The sequence below is a fragment of the Scyliorhinus torazame genome, chromosome 10 (genome assembly GCF_047496885.1).
Source record: "Scyliorhinus torazame isolate Kashiwa2021f chromosome 10, sScyTor2.1, whole genome shotgun sequence".
Taxonomy (NCBI): Eukaryota; Metazoa; Chordata; class Chondrichthyes; order Carcharhiniformes; family Scyliorhinidae; genus Scyliorhinus; species Scyliorhinus torazame.
The window spans coordinates 60,568,474-60,594,164 of record NC_092716.1 but is presented as its reverse complement, the minus strand read 5'-3'; the positions used below and the strand labels follow the sequence as shown (position 1 = coordinate 60,594,164).

The window sequence follows — 25,691 nt, the reverse complement described above, 5'->3', positions numbered from 1 at the left end:
TTTTTTCCAATTAAGGGGCAATTTTAGCAAGGCCAATCCACCTAACCTGCACATCTTTGGGTTGTGGGGGCGAAACCCACGCAAACACTGGGAGAATGTGCAAACTCCACACGGCCAGTGACCCAGCACCGGGATCGAACCTGGGACCTCGGCGCTGTGAGGCAGCAGGGCTAACCCATAAAGCAACTAAGTTGTTTAGCAACCAGGGTTCCACACTCAAAATCAGAAGCATTTTGGTTCAGCTGCAGCCCATAACCCAGAAGCAAAGAGATTTCCACAAAAAATCAGTATAAGCAGGACTGAGGAACAGCAAGTGAGTCCCAGAAGCTAAGGAACAGTCAGAAATCAAGAAATGAGTTCCAGGTAGTTAAAGGAACCAAGAACAGAAATCTGGAAAGTGTTCTGTTCAGTGAAGTTTGGAGCAAGAGAGAGAGGTTCCCAGTTTAAAAACCGAGCTGCAAGGTGCAGACCTGGAAACTTTGGCTAACGAGAAGCCGGACATCTGAAGTAATCCCAAGGTTGGTGACACTTTAGTGTAGTGAGGTCATGAGTAAGGTTTCGAGGTCACAGGCGTGTGCAGGCAGGAAGGTGGGGTGAAGTGTGTCTACTTCAACGCCAGGAGGGTCCAGAATAAGGTGGGTGAACTTGCAGCATGGGTTGGTACCTGGGACTTCGATGTTATGGCCATTTCGCAGACCTGGATAGAGCAGGGACAGGATTGGTTGTTGCAGGTTCCGTGGTTTAGATATGTCGGTAAGCTCAGGGAAGGTGGTAAAAGAGGGGGAGGTGTGGCATTGTTAGTCAAGGACAGTATTACGGTGGCAGAAAGGACATCTGATGAGGACTCGTCTACTGAGGTAGTATGGGCTGAGGTTAGAAACAGGAAAGGAGAGGTCACCCTGTTGGGAGTTTTCTATAGGCCTCTGAAACATTCCAGAGATGTAGAGGAAAGGATTGCAAAGATGATTCTGGATAGGAGGGAAAGTAACAGGATAGTTGTTATGGGGGACTTTAACTTTGCAAACATTGACTGGAAACGCTATAGTTAGAATACTTTAGATGGGTCAGTTTTTGTCCAATGTGTGCAGGAGGGTTTCCTGATACAGTATGTAGATAGGCCAACAAGAGGTGAGGCCACATTGGATTTGGTACTGGGTAATGAACCAGGCCAGGTGTTAGATTTGGAGGTAGGTGAGCACTTTGGTGATAGTGACCACAATTTGGTTACGTTTACTTTAGCAATGGAAAGGGATAGGTATATACCGCAGGGCAAGAGTTATAGCTGTGGGAAAGGCAATTATGATGCGATTAGGCAAGACATAGGATGCATAGGATGGCGAAGAAAACTGCAGGGGATGGGCACAATTGAAATGTGGAGCTTATTCAAGGAACAGCTACTGCGTGTCCTTGATAAGTATGTACCTGTCAGGCAGGGAGGAAGTGGTCGAGCGAGGGAACCGTGGTTTACGAAAGTAGTTGAATCACATGTCAAGAGGAAGAAGGAGGCTTATGTAAAGATGAGACGTGAAGATTCAGTTAGGGCGCTTGAGAGCTACAAGTTAGCCAGGAAGGACCTAAAGAGAGCTAAGAAGAGCCAGGAGGGGTCATGAGAAGTCCTTGGCAGATAGGATCAAGGAAAACCCGAAAGCTTTCTATAGGTATGTCAGGAAGAAAAGAATTACTAAGGTAAGAGTAGGGCCAGTCAAGGACAGTAGTGGGAAGTTGTGCGTGGAGTCCGAGGAGATAGGAGAGGCGCTAAATGAATATTTTCCGTCAGTATTCACACAGGAAAAAGACAATGTTGTTGAGGAGAATACTGAGATTCAGGCTACTAGACTGGAAGGGTTTGAGGTTCACAAGGAGGAGGTGTTAGCAATTCTGGAAAGTGTGAAAATAGATAAGTCCCCTGGGCCGCATGGGATTTATTCTAGGATTCTCTGGGAAGCTAGGGAGGAGATTGCAGAGCCTTTGGCTTTGATCTTTATGTCGTCATTGTCTACAGGAATAGTGCCAGAAGACTGGGGGATAGCAAATGTTGTCCCCTTGTTCAAGAAGGGGAGTAGAGACAACCCTGGTAACTATAGACCAATGAGCTTTCCTTCTGTTGTGGGCAAAGCCTTGGAAAGGATTATAAGAGATAGGGTTTATAATAATCTAGAAAGGAATAATTTGATTAGAGATAGTCAACACGGTTTTGTGAAGGTTAGGTCATGCCTCACAAACCTTATTGAGTTATTTGAGAAGGTGACCAAACAGGTGGACGAGGGTAAAGCAGTTGATGTGTATTTCATTAAATGAAGCAGTATATGATGGATTTCAGTAAAGCGTTTGATAAGGTTCTCTACGGTCGGCTATTGCAGAAAATACAGAGGCATGGGATTGAGGGTGATTTAGCGGTTTGGATCAGAAATTGGCTCGCTGTAAGAAGACGGAGGGAATGTTCAGCCTGGAGTTCAGTTACTAGTGGTGTACCACCAGGATCTGTTTTGGGGCCTCTGCTGTTTGTTATTTTTATAAATCACCTGGTGGAGGGGGTAGAAGGATGGGTGAGTAAATTTGCGGATGACACTAAAGTCGGTGGAGTTGTGGACAGTGCGGAAGGATGTTGCAGGTTACAGAGGGACATAGATAAGCTGCAGAGCTGGGCTGCGAAGTGGCAAATGGGAGCTTAACGCAGAAAAGTGTGAGGTGATTCATTTTGGAAGGAGTAACAGGAATAGAGTACCGGGCTAATGGTAAGATTCTTGGTAGTGTGGATGAGCCGAGATCTCGCTGTCCATGTACGTAGATCCCTGACAGTTGCCACCCAGGTTGATAAGGCGTACGGTGTGTTAGTTTTTATTGATAGAGGGATTGAGCTTTGGAGCCATGAGGTCATGTTGCAGCTGTACAAAACTCTGGTGCGGCCGCATTTGGAGTATTGTGTGCAGTTCTGGTCGCTGCATTATAGGAAGGAGGTTAAGAGGTGACTTAATAGAGGCATACAAGATGATCCGAGGATTAGATAGGGTGGACAATGAGAGCCTTTTTCCTTGGATGGTAATGGTTAGCACGAGGGGACATAGTTTTAAATTGAGGGGAGATAGATATAGGACAGATGTCAGAGGTAGGTTCTTTACTCAGAGTAGTAGGGGCGTGGAATGCCCTGCCTGCAACAGCAGTGGACTCGCCAACATTAAGGGCATTTAAATGGTAATTGGATAAACATATGGATGATAATGGAATAGTGTAGATCGGCTTTAGATTGGTTTCACAGGTTGGCGCAACATCGAGGGCCGAAGGGCCTGTACTGCGCTGTAATGTTCTATTCTACTTTAATACAGCCTGTGATGCAGTAGTATTCTGTTGGTATGGTTGTGTATCTGAGAGTTTGTGTGAGAGCTTGAATGCACATGGTGTTCCAGGGCAGAGGAATACCAAAAGGAGAAGTTGAAACCCTGGATGTGGATCCTTGGAGAAGAGCCTTGTGTGAAATTTCAAAGTGTGTCATTCGAGAGTAGTGATTAGAAACCCTTGAGTTCCAGTGAGATCAGTTGGATCACAGTGTAACAAGCATCTGGGGAGATTTGATGAGAAATCCACAAGTTGTTTTGGATGGCATATGTTATTTGGTTTGTGTGTGCCATGTCTGACCATATTTCATCTGTTGGTTTGCATGATCTGTGTACTTGGAGCGTTAAGAGTGCAAGATGTATATTGTAACTTGTGTTCTTCTCCCAGATCTGCATATTGTGAAGGTATAGCTGGGCTGAAGGAGTAGTGTATTATAGTTGATCATTTCTTGTTTAATAAGTGTTTTATTCTATTGTTAAAAGTTAACCGGCAGTCCTGCGACTCTTCATCCACGTCTCTGAACAAAAAATAAAAGTCACTATCTATTGAACTGAGGTCCACTTTGGGATCTGAATTTTGAAAGTACCATCAGCTCAGATCATAACAACTAGCAATACATTTTATGTGAATGAAGTTTTAACAACTCATTTCTATCTCGGTGGTTTGCTTGAATTTCAATGGTCTAGTTAGTATTCAGAATCGGTTTTCAGCAATGAGCCCCTTGATCCTGTTCCACAATTCAGTTACATCGATTTTTATCATCAAAGGCCTGTGGTAGTTGGAGACGTCAGTTCCTGGAGCGGCCCTATTGGCTCATTGGAAATCAGGCAGGGTACAAAAGGTGTGGCAGGAGTGCCTTTAGTCACCGAGTGCTGATTGGAACAGAGTGCATCTGAGTTTAGGTGAGTGCTGATTGGAACAGGGTGCATCTGAGTTTAGGTGAGTGCTGATTGGAACAGAGTGCATCTGAGTTTAGGTGAGTGACTGAGTTTGGGTGAGTGGCGAGAGAGGGCTGTGTTTTTGTTGGTGTTCGGGTTTATCCTTGAGGTTCTATTAAAAATTTTTGAAAAAATTATTTAAATTAATTAACTAGTTGAATATGGCTGGACAGGTGATGTGCAGTTGCTGTATGATGATGGAACTGGTGGATCCCATTGAGACCGTCAGTGACCACATCTGCAGCAAGTGTTGGCTGCTCGAGGAACTTCAGCTCAGAATTGATGAGCTGGAGACCGAGCTGCACACACTGCGGCACATCAGGGAGGGGGAAAATTACCTGGATGTTTTGTTTCAGGAGGCAGTCACACCCGGTAGAATAAGTACTGATAATTCGGACAGTGGTCAGGGACAGAGTGGTGTGACTGCAAGGGAGGCAGGTAGGGGGATCCTGAGTTGAGGAGCCTCAGCCCTTGACCTTGTCCAACAGGTATGAGGTACTTGCTCCCTGTGTGTATGAGGAAGAGGGCTGTAGGGAGGATGCGTTGACTGACCACTGCACCGTGGTACAGGAAGCCATTCAAGAGGGGGGAGCAAAAAGACAAGTGGTAGTTGTAGGGGATTCTATAATTAGGGGGATTGATGGCATCCTTTGTAAGGCAGATCGTGTGTCCCGCATGGTATGTTGCCTGCCCGGTGCCAGGGTGAGGGACATCTCTGATCGGCTTGAAAGGATTTTGGAGAGGGAGGGGGAGGATCCAGTTGTCGTGGTCCACGTTGGGACTAACAACATGGGTAAGACTAGGAAAGAGGACCTGTTTGGGGTTTATCAAACACTAGGGACTAAATTAAAGAACAGGTCCTCCAGGGTTATAATCTCTGGATTACTACGCGAGCCACGTGCCAATTGGCATAGGGTTGAGAAAATTAGGGAAGTTAACACGTGGCTAAAGGAGTGGTGCGGGAAAGAGGGATTCCATTTCATGGGGCATTGGCATCAGTACTGGGGCAGGAGGGACCTATACCGTTGGGACGGTCTTCACCTGAACCATTCTGGGACCAGTGTTCTAGCAAATAGGATAAATAGGTTGGTCACAAGGACTTTAAACTAGCAAGTTGGGGGGAAGGGAAGGGTAAAGCTATGGACAGTATAATGGTTAATGGAGAGTAAGGCAGCAGGTTACGTGACAGGTTATTATGTAGAGATATGGGTACAAAGACTAGGAAAATTAGGAGAAAGGGTAAGAGGAAAAATAATTTGCGAAAAGTTACTGATCAAGGTGTTAGGATTCATAATAAAGACACAAAAAACAGCATAAGTGTACTTTACCTGAATGCTCGTAGTATACGGAATAAGGTGAATGAGTTGATGGCGCAAATCATCGTGAATGACTATGATTTAGTGGCCATTACTGAAACATGGTTCAAAGATGGTCACAACTTGGAGTTAAATATCCAAGGGTATCAAACTATACGAAAGGATAGAATGGACGGTAAGGGCGGTGGTGTAGCTTTGTTGTTTAAGGATGGCATCCAGGCAATAGTAAGGGATGATATTGGTGCTATGGAGGACAACGTTGAATCAATTTGGGTGGAAATCAGGAATAGTAAGGCGAAAAGGTCACTGATAGGAGTAGTCTATAGGCCACCAAACAGTAACAGGATGGTAGGGCAGGCAATATGCAAAGAAATAACGGATGCATGTAGAAATGGTACAGCAGTTATCACGGGAGATTTTAATCTGCATGTCGATTGGTTTAACCAGGTTGGTAAAGGCAGCCTTGAGGAGGAGTTTATAGAATGTATCTGGGATAATTTCCTGGAACAGTATGTAATGGAACCTACAAAGGAACAAGCGGTCCTAGATCTGGTCCTGTGTAATGAGGCAGGATTGATTAATGATCTCATAGTTCGGGATCCTTTTGGAAGGAGCGACCACAATATGGTGGAATTTAAAATACAGTTGGAGGATGACAAGGTAAAATCAAACACTAGTGTTTTGTGCTTAAACAAAGGCGATTACAATGGGATGAGAGAAGAACTAGCTAAGGTAGACTGGGAGCAAAGACTTCATGGTGAAGCAGTTGAGGAACAGTGGAGAACCTTCCAAGCAATCTTTCACAGTGTTCAGAAAAGGTTCATACCGACAAAAAAGAAAGACGGTAGAAAGGGGAAAAATCGACCATGGATATCTAAGGAGGTGAGGGAGAGTATCAAATTGAAGGAAAAAACATACAAAGTGGCAAAGATTAGTGGGAGACTAGAGGACTGGGAAGTCTTTAGGGGACAACAGAAAGCTACTAAAAAAGCCATAAAGAAGAATAAGGTAGACTATGAAAGTAAACTGGCTCAGTACATAAAAGCAGATAGTAAAAGCTTCTACAAGTATATAAGACAAAAAAAGAGTGGCTCAGGAAGTATTGGTCCTTTGGAAGATGCAAAGGGAGATTTAATAATAGGAGACGGGGAAATGGCTGAGGAGCTGAACAGGTTTTTTGGGTCAGTCGTCACAGTGTAAGACACAAATAACATGCCAGTGACTGATGGAAATAAAGATATGATAGGTGAGGACCTTGAGATGATTGTAATCACTAAGGAGGCAGTATTGGGCAAGCTAATGGGGCTAAAGGTAGACAGGTCTCCTGGCCCTGATGGGATGCATCCCAGAGTGTTACAAGAGATGGCTAGGGAAATTGTAAACGCACTAGTGATAATTTATCAAAATTCACTAGACTCGGGTGGTCCCAGAGGATTGGAAAGTAGCAAACGTGACACCACTGTTTATAAAGAAAAAAAGGTCGGCAGAAAGCGGGTAATTATAGGCCGGTAAGCTTAACTTCGGTTGTAGGGAAAATGCTGGAATCTATCATTAAGGAGGAAATAGCGGGGCACCTGGAGGGAAATTGTCCCATTGGGCAGACGCAGCATGGGTTGTGTCTGACTAATTTGGTAGAATTTGTTGAGGACGTTACCAGTGCAGTAGATAACGGCGAGCCAATGGATGTGGTATATCTGGATTTCCAGAAAGCTTTTGACAAGGTGCCACACAAAAGGTTGCTGCATAAACTAAAGATGCATGGCATTGAGGGTAAAGTGGTAGCATGGGTAGAGGATTGGTTAACTAACAGAAAGCAGAGAATGGGGATAAATGGGTGTTTCTCTGGTTGGCACCCTGTAACTAGTGGGGTCCCTCAAGGATCAGTGTTGGGCCCGCAGTTGTTCACAATTTACATAGACGATTTGGAGTTGGGGACCAAGTGCAATGTGTCAAAGTTTGCAGACGACACTAAGATGAGTGGTAAAGCAAAAAGTGCAGAGGATACCGGAAGTCTGCAGAAGGATTTGGATAGGTTAGGTGAATAGGCTAGGGTCTGGCAGATGGAATTCAATGTTGCCAAGTGTGAGGCTGTCCATTTTGGGAGGAATAACAGCAGAATGGATTATTATTTAAACAGTAAGATGTTAAAACATGCTGCTGTGCAGAGGGACCTGGGTGTGCTGGTGCACGAGTCGCAAAAAGTTGGTGTGCAGGTGCAACAGGTGATTAAGAAGGCTAATCGAGTTTTGTCTTTCATTGCTAGAGGGATGGAGTTCAAGACTAGGGAGGTTTTGCTGCAATTGTATAGGGTGTTGATGAGGCCACATCTGGAGTATTGTGTTCAGTTTTGGTCTCCTTACCTGAGGAAGGACATATTGGCACTGGAGAGAGTGCAGAGGAGATTCACTAGATTAATCCCAGAGTTGAGGGGATTAGATTATGACGAGAGGTTGAGTAGACTGGGACTGTACTCATTTGGAGTTTAGAAGGATGCGGGGGGATCTTATTGAGACATATAAAATTATGAAGGGAATAGATAGGATAGATGCGGGCAGGTTGTTTCCACTGGTCGGGGAAAGCAGAACTAGGGGGCATAGCCTCAAAATAAGGGGAAGTAGATTTAGGACCGAGTTTAGGAGGAACTTCTTCACCCAAAGGGTTGTGAATCTCTGGAATTCCTTGCCCAGTGAAGCAGTTGAGGCTCCTTCTTTAAACGTTTTTAAGAAAAAGATAGATACCTTTCTAAAGAATAAAGGGATTTGGGGATATGGTGTACGGGCCGGAGAGTGGAGCTGAGTCCACAAAGATCAGCCATGATCTCATTAAATGGCGGAGCAGGCTCGAGGGGCCAGATGGCCTACTCCTGTTCCTAGTTCTTATGTTCTTATGACATCCTGGCTCCAAAAGGTGGTGGTGGTAAGGGGGCGCGATTGGGGGGATCCCTTTTCGAAGTTCCCCAGTAAATATTCACACAGCAATTGACCAGAAGGGCTAACTTCCCATGGAGAATTACGCTGTGCTGGGAGCCATCTGACAAAACTATTTAAATTGCTAACTTTAGACTAAGGGTAGTGCGGTAGTGACAAATCAAAATTTCTTTACCCGTCAGTCTGGCCTCAATAAAAGTCGAGATGGATTTGCAGGTACAGCATTAGTTATTTTATTTGACTTGCAAGTCTGTTTCATTTCACACAGGCACAGGACACAGCTAGTCTCCTAGACCCCGGGAAACGAATGAAGAAGGAGACAAAGGGATTTCTGCAAATACATTCAAATGGCATCAAGTTTCACATACACGATTCCCATAGGTCATCCTATACCCCTCCTGACATGGCCATACATCCTGATTGGCTCACTTCTCATCCCTTCCTCTGGCCCCTATTACCCAGCATCCTTTGCTGGACACTCCTCCCCCTTGCTTTGCCATGCGTTCTGAAATCCTTTGTCTGTGAACTCAACAGGGTGAGACTGGCCTATCTCTACACTACAGTAACTAATATCTCTAAAGTAACTGTTTTATATCACATTCGTCAGTAGCATAGTGGTTAGCACAGTTGCATCACAGCACCAGGGTCCCAGGTTCGATTCCAGGCTGGGTCACTGTCTGTACAAAGTCTGCACGTTCTCCCCGTGTCTGCGTGGGTTTCCTCCAGGTGCTCCGGTTTCCTCCCACAGTCCAAAGATGTGTGGGTTAGGTGGATTGGCCATGCTAAATTGCCCTTAGTGTCCAAAACATATTAAGTGGGGGTTATGGGGATAGGTTAGATATGTGGGTTTCAGGGTGCTCTTTGTAAGGGCTGGTGCAGACTCGATGGGCCGAATGGCCTCCTTCTGCACTGTAAATTCTATGATTCCGTGGTGCTGCCAGCTTTACACTCAAGTTACTTTGAAAGAGTTGTAAGGAATAAAAAATAAAAGCACTTCTAACTTCAGTAACTATTTTAAACGCCCAGGTCGAGCCACCACTCTCGATCTGACCCCCACAACACCAGGCCGACCTGGCAGCTGCATTCACCCCCTCGCCCACCTTCACATCATATTCATTTACAAACTTGCCTTATTTCTTTCAATGGGACCTTTAAGCCTACCTGTTTAACGGCAGTTAGTGCTGTAAAAATAGGGTGAGTTTTCCTTCAATCTGCCCCATTTTCATTTTGCCACTGGAACCGGGGAAGCAATTTGTTTCTTGAGTCTCACCTAGCCTGAGTGGGAGGTCGGGGACGGCAGGTGCTCTAGAATTTTAGTGCAGATAAGTCGGTTCAGAGTGGTGATCTGCCGCTGATTGTCGCATTGTGGAAGTTACGGACAAAAGTTTCAATTGATCGTGTATCCACAGTCTTTTGGGGAAGTGAGTTACAGATTTTCATTACCCTTTGTACTGAAAGATGCTTCCCCATCTCACCCCAAATTGACCTAATGCTAATTTGATGCTCTCTGATTCAGGTTCCTTCAGCAGAGGAAATAGTTTATCTCTATCTACGTAATCAAATCTGTTATTTTAAATAGCTTAATTTGATAACCCCTCAACCTTCTAAACTCGAGGAAACATGAGCCAATTTTATGTAGCTTCTTTTATAATTTATTCCTTTAATTAAGTCCTTGTATCATTATGGTTAACTACACTGTACTCCTTCCAAGTCCAAAATATATTTCCTGACATTTGATGCTCAAAACTGAATGCAGTACTCTAGTAATTGGTAATTCTAGATCACTGGTGAAGGATTAACAACCCTTGACAAGCTGTATTGCATAAATAGAGTAGTACAATTTTTTTTAATGATCTGGATTGCTTTAAATGTTCCTCTGATATTTTCCTGTTTTTCATTTATTCACTGTTTTCTTGTTTCTCTTTAATTTTTTTAAATGGGTATTAAGTTCCCTAATCTGAATGTCTGTACATTTACTAATATATCAGGCTACTTTAGTTTTGATTCTTAGACTAACTTATTTCTTAATACCCTTGTGGAAATCAGACTTGAAGTCTTTGCAGGATGTTTTAAAGGTTGGGTATCTTTATTTAAAATTGTTAAATTTAAAAAATAAAAAAAAAATTCTGGAGAAATACTGCGTTACCGGAGTAAAATTTACTTTGTCATGGGGTGCGGCATGACTTCAACATTTGCAATATAATATTTATAGATGTCACGTTCTTCTGGTTTACAAAATACTTTTTTTTGCCCTCTTTCCCTCATTGAACAACTAGTATGTACCAAAGTATAATTCCTTCAGCACCAACAATCCTCTGGTTATCTCAAGTGCCTATTAGTGATATCTGCTCTTAATGTTGGCGAGCTGTCATTTGGGCATCGTAGGCAAATGTCATACATCTCCAACAGGATTTGAAAAGGGAAATAATTTTTTATTGCAGTTTCCCATCTTAGTTGGGCTACTTTACCATTTATCGCGCACACAAGGGTTAGAACCATGTGCCTCCAAAGTTCGTGCAGCAGGAGATCCATTACTTTTTGAGCATCGGGAATTTTTTACATATTTAACATTGTTTTTCCTCGGAATTCAATGACAACGGTTGAGCAACATCAATCTTTCATCTTTTTAAACCTGTACGAGAACTATCCTGATAAAACTATTCTGGATAATTCTGAATTAGAGGATAAATCATTTTGCTTCCAATGTACTTTACTTTTATTGCAGTACAAGATATTAAATTAACATTCATCAGAGTGAACTAACCCTGATTGGCAATATGGGGAAAAAATAATAATCTAAGGCTTGCTCAGGCACATCATTGGTATGTTCTCTCTGCATATAACGTGTAAGAAAAAGTGACTGGGTTATGAGAACTCCAAAAATAATATTTTCTCTGCATTATATTAATTGTAAATGTGACTCAGATTACAAGATTCATTGTGGTTTCAATTGAGGTGTGCTGTCCGTTATAGTGATTAGCATTGTGTTTAAAATTATTGAGGTTGTCGGGTGTATTGAAATTTTTAACTTGCATAGCCAAAGAAATTTTCATTGAACTTCAATATATTGGCGTATGATTTTCAATTATGCACAGTATTTTAAAATTATTTTCATTCTCAGGACAGATAATAACTATAGCAAAGCCCAGAGATTGCCAGCTTGTTTATCTTAATGATAGAAAATATTTCTTGTTTAAAAACCCATGATTAATTATTTGCTTAATTTCCAATAACTACTCTTTTATGTTTCATAATTAAGGACAAGAATAAATTGATGGATGCACTAAAACATGCTTCGAATATGCTTGGTGAGCTGCGGACTTCCATGCTATCACCGAAGAGTTACTATGAGCTCTGTATCCTTTCAGTACTGTAAAAAGTTGAGCAATATTTTGCAGCAGTAACATCTTATATTTACGTAGTTCCTTTAAAGTACTAAAACATCACTAGACGCTTCACAGGAATGTTATTAAGCAAAATTCGACAATGAGCCATAAAAGGTGATATTAGGGCAGATGGCCAAAAGCTTGTTCAAAGAGGTAGGTTTTGAGGAACTTTGTAAAGGACGATAGAGAGATTTTAAAAGTCCGAGAGGTTTAGGGAGGGAATTATATAACTTAGCCCCTAGGCAACAGAAGGCACAGCCACCAGTAGTGGAACAGTTAAAATTGGGGATTTTCAAGAAACCGAATTAGATGAGCACAGATATTGGAGGGCTGCAACGAAGGAGGAGATGACGGATTTTTTGTATATTCTTTCTTTGGGATGTGGGCGTTGCTGACTGGGCCAGCATTTGTTAACCATTTCTAATTGCCCTTGAGTGACCTGCTAGGACATTTCAGTGGGGGGCAGTTAAGAGTCAACCACATCGCTGTGTGGGTCTGGAGTCACATGTAGGCCAGACTGGGTAAGGACAACAAATTTCCTTCCCTGAAGGGTATTAGGAGGGACCAGAATGTGTAGGGATGTGAAAATGGGGATGAGAATTTTAAAATCAATGCAACATATTACAAGATTGATAATTTAGGTTACAAGGGTGGTATGAATGGGATATGATGTGAGTAAGGACAGAGGCTGCAGTTTTGGATGATTTCAACTTTATGGAGGGTAGAATGTGGAAAGTCCGTCAGGAGTTCATTAAAATAGTCCTATCTAAAAGGAACAACACAAGGGTTTCAGTAGCTGATGAGCTGAGGTAGGGATTAAGTTATTAAGTTGTGATGTTACGGGAGGTGGAAATAGACCATCTTAATGATGGCTCAGATTTGTATTTAGAAGCTATATCAGGGTCAAGTAAGACACCAATGTCTCAAAACAGTTTTGTTTAGTCTCTAAAACAGTTGCTAGAGAGAGCCACCGAGTTTGGATTAAGGACAAAAGTTAATGGCTTCATTTATCCCACTATTTAATGGGAGAAAATTTCTGCCCTTCTAGGACTGGATGTCTGATAAACAGTCCGATAATTTAGCAACAGAGGAATCTGGAGAGGTGATGGTGAAGTAGAGCTGCATGTCGTCAGCATACATGTGAAAACTAGCACTGCTTTTAGATGGTATTGCTGAGGGGCAGGATGCGGAATGTGAAGGGGCCAAGGTTAGATTCTTGGAACAATATGGTGTGGGAGTAAGAAGAGAAGCAATTGCAAATAATAGTTTAGCTGCAGTTAGTAGATGAAATGGAGCCAGGTGATTGCAGTCTCAACCCAGCTGGATGCCAATAGAGAGGCATTGGAGGAAGGTGGTGTGGTCAACTGTCAAAGGCTCAGAAGTCGAGGATGATGAGGAAGGTAGTTTGCATTTTTCACAGACACATAAAATATCACTTTGTGACTCTAATGTGCTCTTTTCGTACTTTTGTGAAGTGGAAACATGATTGAGGATTCAAAAATGGGTATTCTGGGAAAATTGAAAATGGATTTCGAGGCAACATGTTCAAGGTGTTTTGAGGGGAAAGGAAGGCTAGATTGAGGTGGTTGTTTACAAAGGGTGGGGTCGAGGATTATCTTTTTTTGAGGGGATTGACCAATTAAAGGAGGGGAGGGACAGCACCTGAAGAGAGAGCTATTGATATGGGAAAACTTGAGGATCAAGAGTGGAAGTTGGGTGGTCAGCAGTTTAGTCAAAATAGAGCCGAGGGAGCAGAGCTGAGTCTCATGTAAGAGATGAGCTTAGAGGACACGAGGGGAGATGAGAGAGAAGGCAAGGCAACTTTAGAGAAAGTTTGGGGTAGAGAAAGGAAGGGAAGTGGCTGAGGCAGATAATTGCAAGATTTTGATCTTGATGACAAAGAAGTCCACGTTGGAAGTGAGGATGGGGAAGTTTAACATGATGGTTTTCAGTAAAGCATTTCAGGATGACCCTGGAACAATGATTAGTTTTAGCCGGACCCTATAGTCCATTGTGTGGTCTTGCCAGACCTGATAATGAATGGCTGAACTGGTTGTCCAGCATTTTCTTTCATGATTATATCCCTTGCGCTCAAGGGAGTGGAGATGAAGACTGCACTGAGGAAATGGCTAGGGTGAGAGAGAGAGAGAGTGGTGTCTAGGGCATCAAAGGTGGAGGTGAGTCTGTGGTTGAGCATATCACTAGCTACAGATGGAGGGTCAAAAGCTAAATGGCTGGTAATTTGAAACTACAATTCTTAGTGAATTACAGGATAGCTTTTCTGCAGTAACTCACCCGAGTCACATTGGAGCTTGGAAGGGGTATAAATGGAGAGTGATATGAGGAAGTGAGCTGCGATTGTTGATTGTTTAGTTTCATTTTTAAGGTGTATAATTGAGGAGGTTAGCAATAATTCTGAAAGGTAGAGTATAATTGAGAGAAGGGGCATTTAACTATTGTAAAATTACAGGGCGGCACGATGGTGCAGTGGTTAGCACTGCTGCCTCGTGGTGCCGAGGATCCGAGTTCAATCCTGGCCAGGGTCACTGTCCGTGTGGAGTTTGCAAATTCACCCCGTGTCTGCGTGGGTCTCTCCCCCACAACCCAAAGGTATGCAGGGAAGGTGGATCGACCATGCTAAATTGCCTCTTAATTGAAGGGGAGAAAAGAATTGGGCACTTTAAATTTAATGTAAAATTAGCATTTATAACTGCGCTCTTGTAAATTTGATCCCTTTAGGTATACCTGGAATCTGAAAACATTATTGGATATTCTGGGCTTTTGGTTGTAGTAAATTGCGGATACTATTTATGCTATTTGTATCAGAGATATGGATTATATGGTGAACAAATAAGACAAATTGCATTTTCTATTGTACTGCTGCAGGAATTTTCTGGTCAATTCGTATCAAATGTATTTGGCATGGAATAAGTAGTTTGGATAAAGTAATGATTGCAAACCAGGTAGATGTGACTGCTATTTGAAGAGTGACTGAGAGAATATGTAAACCAACGTCACTTTGCAGCATTATTTAATTTCATGAAAATGAATTTGGCCATCCCTCATTAATGTGAATATTTCAACTTTTGGAAATTTAAAAACAGCGCCCTGATCTCTTCCTGCCCTGAAGAGCAGAGCTTCTCAGTGCAGGAAATGAAGGTAAATGCAGCCTTTCTCACTGAGGCCCGTAAAAAGAACAGAATCCTGTTTAATAGCGGGTCCGTTCTCAACGCTGCAAGCACCGGGAAACAGTTAGGACTATAAAGTAAGGTCCTCTGTTTACACGTGCTTTGCACTAAAAAAGTTTTATGTATATAAAGGGCAGCACGGTAGCATTGTGGATAGCACAATTGCTTCACAGCTCCAGGGTCCCAGGTTCGATTCCGGCTTGGGACACTGTCTGTGCGGAGTCTGCACATCCTCCCCGTGTGTGCGTAGGTTTCCTCCGGGTGCTCCGGTTTCCTCCCACAGTCCAAAGATGTGCAGGATAGGTGGATTGGCCATGATAAATTGCCCTTAGTGTTCAAAATTTCCCTTTGTGTTGGGTGGAGGTGTTGACTTTGGGTAGGGTGCTCTTTCCAAGAGCTGGTGCAGACTCAATGGGCCGAATGGCCTCCTGCACTGTAAATTCTATGATAATCTATGATTAATCTAGGACAACGGTTCGGCACAACATCGTGGGCCGAAGGGCCTGTTCTGTGCTGTATTTATAAAAAAAATCAAATAAAAAAAAAATAGTGACCCTTAACTCGAAAATAGACATGGCCATTTCAGATGAATTACATTATTTGGAAGTTTACCTGACTGATGAGTTTGCCAAAGGGCGAAAGGTGGCTGACCTGTATGAGCTTGTTCAGTATGCTGGCAATATTATTCCAAGACTGTAAGTATCCTCCATTCTGCAAATGATGGGCAAGTGGACTGTATACTTCAGTGGTTCCCAACCTGTGGTTGGATCTGCAAGAGTACTGCAGGTGGTCCAAGGGGGGAAAAAACACAATTACGTGTACCTTGTATGTATCATTATTGATGTTGCGTTATTATTCGCAATGTGATTTGCTTCACAAACATTGTTTTGTAATACAATCTGCAATGTATTTATGAGTGTGCATCATAAACTCTTAGAAATAGATGCGTTTTCAGTGTCCGTTAATGTAAGAGTTTAGACTAAATAGCTGCGTTTTTAATGCCCTTTAATGTACGAGTTTGAAAAAAAATGTTTAAAACTACTTGCGTATGTCGTGGCCCACAAAAAGCTTTTGATGTCGATCTATGGTCCACATAAAAGAAAAGGTTGGGAACCACTGGTATACCTCAAATGCAACAACATTTGTGCCATTCTGCAATCTTAAAAACTGCATTGTGTTTTGGGAGATGGTTTTAACCTCGTTTAAGTAGTTCCACCCATTTATATTAAGTTCTGTAGTTAGTTGAAATTTCTGTTCTTGTATACCAGATTGAAAGGCAGTTTCTGCATGATTGATTCTTGGGACTTAGTAGAAGTAGAACATTATTACTTGCATTTGACTATTTCAATGGAAAAGCAATGTTCTTGAGCAAGTGGGTCTGATGAACTAAATTGCCTTAAGCATCCATCTCCTTACCAGGTGTAATACATTTTGTTTTTGGATTGCTAATAAGGTTCAGGGAGTCAATCTATTTAGTCTGTATTAAATTGTTTACAGTGATTATAAATTGATTAAAATTAATCAAATGCTGAAAATCACTCGTGACAGATGTTCAGTTTGCATCAGCTGCTTATAAATTTAAAAATATGCTATTGCAATTTAGATCACTTCATTTATTTTTTTAAACTACAAATATTTTTAATATGTTGCATGTAAAACGTTGAAGAATCTTGGCCCTAAATTGCTGCAAGGTAGATTGTTGAATTGTATTTGTAACTAAACTGAGTGTGTTTGTTTTTTCTTTAAATGTTCAGCTACTTGCTTATCACTGTTGGAGTTGTCTACATCAAGTCATTTTCTCAGTCCAGGAAGGATATTCTTAAAGATCTGGTGGAAATGTGTCGAGGGGTGCAGCATCCATTGCGAGGGCTCTTCCTCAGGAACTATCTGCTTCAATGTACAAGAAATATTTTGCCAGATGAAGGGGAGGAGACTGAGTAAGTCTTGACTGTTCTTAACATTAAAACAGCACAATCCATTGTGACTTGCAAATCTGTAAAATTATCATGACGCAATAATTTATTGCTTAATGTTGTAGTGTAGTTGTGTTCCTGAAAAGTGCAACTTAAATTTTTAAAAAGTTAACCAAATCTGTAAAAGCTATAGGTTCTGTAGGACCTTTCCCGACAAACATCAAAATACTATGCCCTGTGAGTTGAAATACTGTATATTTCTACATTTGTAAATAAATTTGAAAATAGAATAAATTTAAAAATATAAAATAATTATACTAACTCTTTCTACTTGACTCCTGCTCCACGACTAGCTTCTGCTCAGAGGGGAGATGAGGAGTGGAAGAGGCTGCTGCAAAAGAGACCATTCAGGGATATGTGGCCTGGCGCAAAATTGAAATCTTTGCTAAGTGCCCATGTTGGCCCTAGCATATCCATTAGATAGAAAATGGGAGCAGGAGGAAGCATTTGGCCCTTTGAGCCTGCTCTACCATTCATTATGATCATGGCTGTTCATTAAGTTCAATACCCTCATCCAACCTCTTCGCACGCGTTCTCTCTCTTGCGCGTGCGCTCCCCCCCCCCCCCCCCCCCCCCACTATATATCTTGATCCGTCAACCCCAAGAGCTATATCTAATTCCTTCTTGAAATTATCGACGTTTTGGCCTCAACTACTATTTGTGGTAGTGAATTTCACAGATTCACCACTCTCTGGGTGAAGACATTTCTCCTCATCTCAGTCCTAAAAGGTTTTCCTCTTATCTTCAAACTATGATCCCTAGTTCTGGACTTCCCCCACCATCGGGAACATTCTTTCTGAATCTACCCTGTCTAATCCTGTCAGAATTTTAAAAGTTTCTAAGATCCCCTTTCACTCTTCTAATCTCCAATGAATATAACCCTAACCGGCTTAGCCTCTCCTCATATGACAGTCCTGCCATTCCAGGAATCAGCCTGGTAAACCTTTGTTGCACTCTGTCCATAGCAAGAGTATCCTTCCACAGAAAAGGACACCAAAACTGCACAGAATATTCCAGGTGTGGCCTCACCAATGCCCTATATAATTCCTATACTCAAATCCTTTTGCTATGCAAGCAAACATACCATTTGCCCTCTTCTGCATGGTGTACCTGTGTGCATACTTTCAGCGACTATTGCACGAGGACACCAAGGTCTCGCTGAGTGTCCACCTCTCTCAATTCACATCCATTCAAATAATAATTTCCCTTCCTATTTTTGCTACCGAAGTGGATAACCTCACATTTATCCACATCATATTGCATATGCCTGCCTATTCAGCCTGTCCAAATCCTGCTGAAGCATCTCTGCATCCTCCTCACAGCTCACCCTCCCTTTGTATTATCTGCAAATTTGGAGATAACACATTTAGTTCCCTCGTCCAAATCATTAATATTTTTTCTTTTTTTAAATTTGGAGTACCCAATTGATTTTTTTTCCAATTAAGGGGCAATTTAGCGTGGCCAATCCACCTAACATGCACATCTTTGGGTTGTGGGGGTGAAACCCATGCAGACGTGGGGAGAATGTGCAAACTCCACACGGACAGTGACCCAGGACCGAGATTCGAACCCGGTCCTCAGCGCCGCAGTGCCAGTGCTATCCACTGCGCCACATGCCGCCCCTCAACTCATTAATATATAACGTGAACAGTTGGATCCTAGCACAGATCCCTGCGATATCCAACTAGTCACTCACTGCCTGCCAATCAGAAAAAGACCTAGTTATTCCAAGTTTTTTGCTTCCATCTGCTAGCCATCTTTCTATCCATCTCCAGACACTACCTGCAATTTCATGCGCTTTAACTTTACACAGTAATCTGCTATGTGAGACCATGTCGAAAGCTTTCTGAAAGTCTAAATAAACCACATCCCCAGGTTCTCCCTGGTCAACTCTACGAGTTACATCTTCAAATAATTCCAGTAGATTTGGCAGGCATGATTTCCCTTTTGTAAATCCATGCTGCCTTTGTCTGATTTATACCACTGCTTTTCAAATACTGTACTATGAAATCCTTGATAATGGACTCTAGCAATTTCTCTACGACCGACATGGGCTCATTGGTCTTATTTCCCTGTCTTCTGTCTACCTCCTTTTTGAATAGCGGGGTTATATTAACTACCCTCCAATCTGTAGGAATCATTCCAGAGTCCAAAGAATTTTGGAAAATGACCACCAATGGACCTACTATTTCTATGGCCACTTCCTTAAATGCTCTGGGATGAAGATTATCAGGCCCTGGAGATTATCCACCTTCAATCCCATTATGTTCCCCAAAACCATTTCTCTACTAATACTAATTTCCTTCAGCTCCTCACTAAAACTTGTGTTACTCAGAACTTCTGGTATATTATTCGTGTCTTCCTTTGTGAAAACAGAAGTAAAGTATGAATTTAGTTCCTCAGCTATTTCTTTGTTCCCCATTATAAATACCTCCATTAATTTTTATCAATCCGTTTCTCTTTACATACCTTTAGAAGCTTTTACAATCAGTTTTTATGTTTCCCGCTTGCTTACTTTCATATTGTATTTTCCCCCATCTTAATCAATCCTTTGGTCCGCCTTTGCTGAATTTTGAATTGTTCCTAATCCTCGGGTCTATTGTTTTTTTTCCTCTTGCTAATTTGTAGGCATCTTCTTTAATTTCCAGTGTAAGCCATGGTTTGGCCACAATTTCCTTTCTACTCTGCCAAATAGGAATAAGCAACTTTTGGAGCTCACCTTCGTTCCTTGAATGCCTGCAATTGCTTGTCCACTGACCCTCCGTTCAGTAATGCTTCCCAGTCCATTTTAGCCAACTCATGTCTCATACCTTCATCGTTAACTTTATTGAAATTCAGGACCCTGACCTCAAAATCAACTACCACCTTGATATTAAAGCAAATGACTTTAAATGGGCTTACTGTACTGTATTTTAATTGCTTAGCATGGGTTACATTTCAAAGGCAATTGGTACAACCAACAGATTTTAACAATTTTATCTATACCTATTAATATGATATATCTACTGTATTTCTTTTTAAATGTTTTTTTTTTAGGATTTTAATATACAGAACATGGGTAAACTTGGACATACAATGAAAACAAAAGCTAATTAAAGATACATCGGTCGACTCCTGTTATTTACATCGGTTATCTTACATTATTTACAATTGTTACAGCTTGTTCGTTTTCCAGTAGGCGTTTTGTTCTGGTTGGATCCCCTGCTTCCCTATTTCTCTATCTCTCTCTTCCTTCCTTCCCCCCCCCCCCCCCTCTCTCTCTCTCTCTCTCTCTCTCTCTCCTCTGGCCCCCTGGCGTGCCTTCTTCCCTCATCTGCTCTTGTGTCCTGTTCCAGTTTAGTTGGCATGATCTTGTGTATTTTGTTATTTACTGGGCATGGTTGGATTCCATGTCTCCTTATTCCTTGGACCCTGGAGCTGTGAAGCAACTGCTACCTCTGTGCTACCATGCTGCCCAATCTCCCAATGATTTGGATGGTACAGAGTTTGGGAATGTTAAGCAAGACACAGACTGCAAATGAGATATGGGCAGATTAAGTGAGTGGGTAACAAAGTGGCAGATTGACTATAATGTGGGAAGTATTTATTTGGGAGTAAAATAGAAAAACAATGTACTTTATAAGGTATGAAACTTTAAAAATGTTAATGTTCAGAGGAACTTTGCACTTGTACAAATAACATTAATATGCAGGTACAACAAGCAGTTAGGAAGGCAAATAGCATGTTAGCCAATATTGCAAGGGGATTGAAACACTAGAATACAAAATTCTTGGCATGATTGTGCACGGCCTTCGTGAGATTACATGTGGAATACTTGTACAGTTTTGGTCTCCATATTGAAGGATATTGTTATAATCCCAGTTCATGTTAGAACTGGACAGGTAAGGTTCCAGAATGGAACCTGGATCAAAAGACCATAACGTTTTAAAAATAAAACATAGAGGAAGAATCACAGGACCGCTAATTAGTTTTAACAACAAGAAAAAAATGAAAAATTGGGTTATGATACAATATGCCTTTACTCTCCCTCTTTTCCCCCCAACCCCACCCCCATCCCATGGCTCAACCATTATACACCTGTTTTAGGATATCATGGATTTTAAAACTGCATCCTAATCTATAATGTCTCCTGTTAAGGTCTCATTAACATACAGTCCCTTTTTAAGCACATAAGATGACTGGAAATATATGCTCTCCACTCTGAACCCCAAGTGAATGTTTGTGGGGCAGCACGGTGGCGCAAGTGGTTAGCACTGCAACCTCACAGCGCTGATGTGCCAGTTTTGATCCCGGCTCTGGGTCAATGTCAGTGTGGAGATTGCACATTCGCCCCATGTTTGAGTGGATTTTGCCCCCACAACCCAAATGTGCAGGGTAGTGGGATTGGCCACACTCTATTGGGCCTTAATTGGAAAAAATGAATTGGGTACTCTAAATTTATTTTTTAAAAAGTGAATGTTTGTGGATGTCTCTCAGAATCCGCCCAAATGATTGTCACGTGAGAGTTTCCAATCTCCACTCCCAAAAACGTGCTTTAAAATCTTCTCTCATAATTATGCTTTCCCTTAGTCATTTGCACTCTGAAATCTAGACCAGGTTTTACAAATGACTCTGGTAACCCAAGCATCCACACCACTTAATAGGAAATCCAGTCCATGATTTGACACTGCCCCCTTTTAGGTTTCCTTTGTCTTAACTGCTTTTACATAAATCCAGCCATGGATTTTCATCGTTATTTCAACTTGCGTTCCACAGGCTATAATAAGATCTCTCAAAGCTGAAAATCCCTTCAGCTATCTTTCTGGAATCTCAGTCGCCTTCTCAACTTGGTCTGTCTATACTGAACGGTGCTCTGTTCTAGTACCTTTTAACCTCCGACTTCTAGGAAAGTTCTCTTCGTTTCTCTAGTTTCCTTTAATTAGTTGCTCTTCCATCTCTGCGCTTGTTTCTTAACCATTGCTCAGGCAGCACGGTAGAGCACGTGGCTAGCACTGTGGCTTCACAGCGCCAGGGTCCCTGGTTTGAGACCCTGCTGGGTCGCTGTCTGTGCGGAGTCTGCACGTTCTCCCCGTATCTGCGTGGGTTTTCTCCGGGTTCCTCCCACAGTCCAAAGATGTGCAGGTTAGGTGGATTGGCCATGCTAATTGCCCTTGGTGTCCAAAAAGGTTGGAAGGGGTTATTGGATTGTGGGGGTGTGGTGGAAGGTGAGGGCTTAAATGGGTCGGTGCAGACTCGATGGGCCAAATGGCCTCCTTCTGCACTCTTATGTTCTATGGTATGACTTCTTGTAGCGAAGCTGAGAGAGAGAGATGTTCCCTTTCTAGCCTCGAAACCAACAGTTTCTAGCCGAACTGTGGGAACTACTCTCACTACCCATTCCAACTGCAATCAAATTATCTAAACTAAAACTTAAAAGCTTCTCTGCCTTACAGTAATAATATAGTAGATGTAATATATTTGGGATTTCAAGAAAGTACTGCAAAGACTTGTGACTAAGGTCATACCATGTGGAGTCAGTGGTGGGATCGCGGAGTCAGTGGTGGAATGGTAGAATCAAAACCAAGCTAGCGGCAAAACCCGAGTTGTCAAAGGTAGCTCCTCAGACTGGCAACAGATGAGCAGCAGTGTTCCGCAGAGAGCAATGGTGATATGGCATTAGGTAACGGATCGCTTTTGACCTAACCGAATGGTGGAATCGGTGTTGGGACCACTTCGAATAATGATTTTTGAATTCAATTTGATGTACAATTTCAAAATTTACAGATGACACTGAACAGTACAGTTAATACAAAAGAAGAATGAGACTAGATACTAGAAGACATTAATAAATGTGCAGAATGGATGTGTAATTGGCAATTTGATTTGATGTGGCATGTTTTGGTAGGAATAATGAAGATCACAGTTTGCTTGGATGATAAGTGTCTGGATGGAGTAGGAGATGGCCCATGGCAGAACTGATTTTGTTTGGAGGAAGATGTGGAACCGGATCCTGAATATTTTTTAAAGGCTCCATTAACATTGGACTTTTCATTTTGTTTCTGTGGGTTGTTAAATTTAGAATATTATGAATTGTCTTAGCTACTGTGGTGGAATTTGTCACAACTCTGCTCACATTTTGACAGTTCTCAGAGCAGGTTGCTGGATGTGGATTGGCCTGAGGCTGCCTCAACGAGATGGAAAAGCATTTTAGTTAGAGCATCAACCAGACAGGGAAAAGCCTCCAGGAAGAACTGCATAATTGTAATATTGAGTTAACGTTGTGGCAGGGGCATGCTTGTCTGATAATGAGACTGCTTGCCAGAATACATGTAGAGAAGATGTGTCCAAGTTGTAGGTTAGAAATAGAAGACAGTTACGAATAAATCCAATAGAGATCTCATGAGGAAACTTACTTACCAAATAATAGTAACACATTCTCACAATTAACAGATGAGGAAGTTAGATAAATGAATGGGTGAGGGAGAAATGAAAGGACAATTAGATAAAGTAGTATGTGTGGAGAGTTACAGTCAGCTTAGACCAGTTGAGTTGAATGGCCTTTTTCTGTCCTGTTTGCTTGAAGTAATGCTATACACTCCTACAACAATGATACTGATTTTGTACTCTATATACTCGGACTAATTGCCCCAAGAACAAAACAATTCAATAAAGGCAGAATAGTAATACAAAATGTATAAGAATGTTTTCTTCTGAGATTAATTGGAATTTAAAAAAAAAAAATCTATTTTAATGAAAATTGCAGAATACTCTTAATCGCGCCAGATTTATGGTCCAAAACATATTCTGGTCTCACATCCTTCAACTCCCTTATGTTTTTTCAGAGAAGTTGTAACTGGAGACATCAATGATTCCATGGACTTTGTGCTCCTGAACTTTGCAGAAATGAACAAACTCTGGGTACGAATGCAACACCAGGGTCACAGCAGAGACCGTGAAAAGCGGGAACGTGAACGTCAGGAACTGCGAATCCTCGTTGGTACAAACTTAGTTCGACTAAGTCAGTTAGAAGGGGTTAATGTAGAACGGTACAAGCAGGTAAGAATTGTGCTTCATGTTTCAAATACTTTTAATCTGATTTTAAAATCTGCCCAAAGAAATACTAGTGATATAATTTGAGATTGTGAAAAGTTCAGTATAAGCAAGGGTTCTATTGTTTTGTTTTTTAATGCAGCCTTATAAAGAATCTATCCTTTTAATACTCAACATAATCGGCCTTGTTATCCAGAATGACCAGCTTAATAAGTATTCAGGTCTGAATTTGTACTTTAATTCTATTTCAATGCCAGCACTCTCTGTACAGTCACAGAACAAAATGTGACTGGAAGGTTTACCAACACATTTGAATGCAAATGGAAAAAAATGCTGCAATGTATGCTAACACTTGCACAATACTGGTAATGTATGGTCAACATACCTTTGCTGTACAGGTTCCTATGATGGATCACTGCATTAAAATACATCTACATTACAAAGCAGCATCGAATACTGACACTTGAAAATGTCAAGACATTTTATACTTGCCTATCAGAATGTTTTTTTAAAAATATATATTTATTAAACAAAACAAACCAATTGTTTCCCCTTACAAACAATACCCGGTAACAAAATAACACAATCGCCCTGAGCAAGATATATACATGGTAAGATGATATGTTTACAGAGCTTTGTACACTGGCTCTCGCCCATTCGTGCCAGTTTCCCCCACCCTCCATGTTATCCCCCGCTCGTCCGTCCCCTCAAGCAATCTCTCGTTTCCCCCCCCCGCCAACCCCCCCAGGGTTGCTGCTGCTGCTGACCGACCTTCCTCTAATGCTCCGCGAGGTAGTCTAGGAATGGTTGCCACCGTCTGTAGAACCCCTGCGCAGACCACCTTAAGGCAAACTTAATCCTTTCCAACTTTATGAACCCAGCCATGTCGTTTGTCCAGGCCTCCACGCTAGGGGGCTTTGCCTCCTTCCACATTAGCAAGATCCTTCGCCGGGCTACCAGGGACGCAAAGGCCAGAATGCCGGCCTCTTTTGCCTCCTGCACTCCCGGCTCGTCCACTACAAATATTGCTAGCCCCCAGCTTGGCTTGACCCGGACTTTCACCACCTGAGATATTGCTCCCGCCACTCCTCTCCAGAACCCCTCCAGTGCTGGGCATGACCAAAAACATATGGACATGGTTCACCGGACTCCCTGAACACCTTCCACATCTGTCCTCTTCCCCAAAGAACCTATTCAACCTCGCCCCCGTCAAGTGCGCTCTGTGAACCACCTTAAATTGTATCAGGCTGAGCCTGGCACATGAGGAGGAGGAATTGACCCTACCCAGGGCATCAGCCCACAAACCTTCCTCGATCTCCTCCCCCAGCTCCTCCTCCCATTTACCCTTCAACTCTTCTGCTAGCGCTTCCCCCTCTTTCATCTCTTGGTGTATTGCCGAAACCTTGCCCTCCCCGACCCATACACCCGAGATCACCCTGCCTTGAATTTCCTGTGTCGGGAGCAGCGGGAATTCCCTGACCTGTCACCTCACAAAAGCCCTCACCTGCATATATCTGAATGCATTTCCCGGGGGTAGCTCAAACTTCTCCTCCAGTGCCCCTAGGCTCGCAAATGTCCCGTCAATGAACAGGTCCCCCATT

General features: G+C 42.2%; 1 protein-coding gene across 3 annotated transcripts in view; it reads left to right on the top strand.

The window, feature by feature from the left end:
- The window catches only part of vps35 (VPS35 retromer complex component), a 93,129-nt gene that overhangs the window by 12,796 nt on the left and 54,642 nt on the right, over positions 1-25,691 (top strand). For all 3 annotated transcript variants that reach the window (XM_072518171.1, XM_072518173.1, XM_072518172.1), the window contains exons 3-6: positions 11,774-11,870; positions 15,660-15,783; positions 16,843-17,025; positions 23,883-24,096. In XM_072518171.1, coding sequence (XP_072374272.1) covers positions 11,774-11,870; positions 15,660-15,783; positions 16,843-17,025; positions 23,883-24,096 — 618 coding nt within the window. The remainder of the gene's footprint in view (positions 1-11,773; positions 11,871-15,659; positions 15,784-16,842; positions 17,026-23,882; positions 24,097-25,691) is intronic.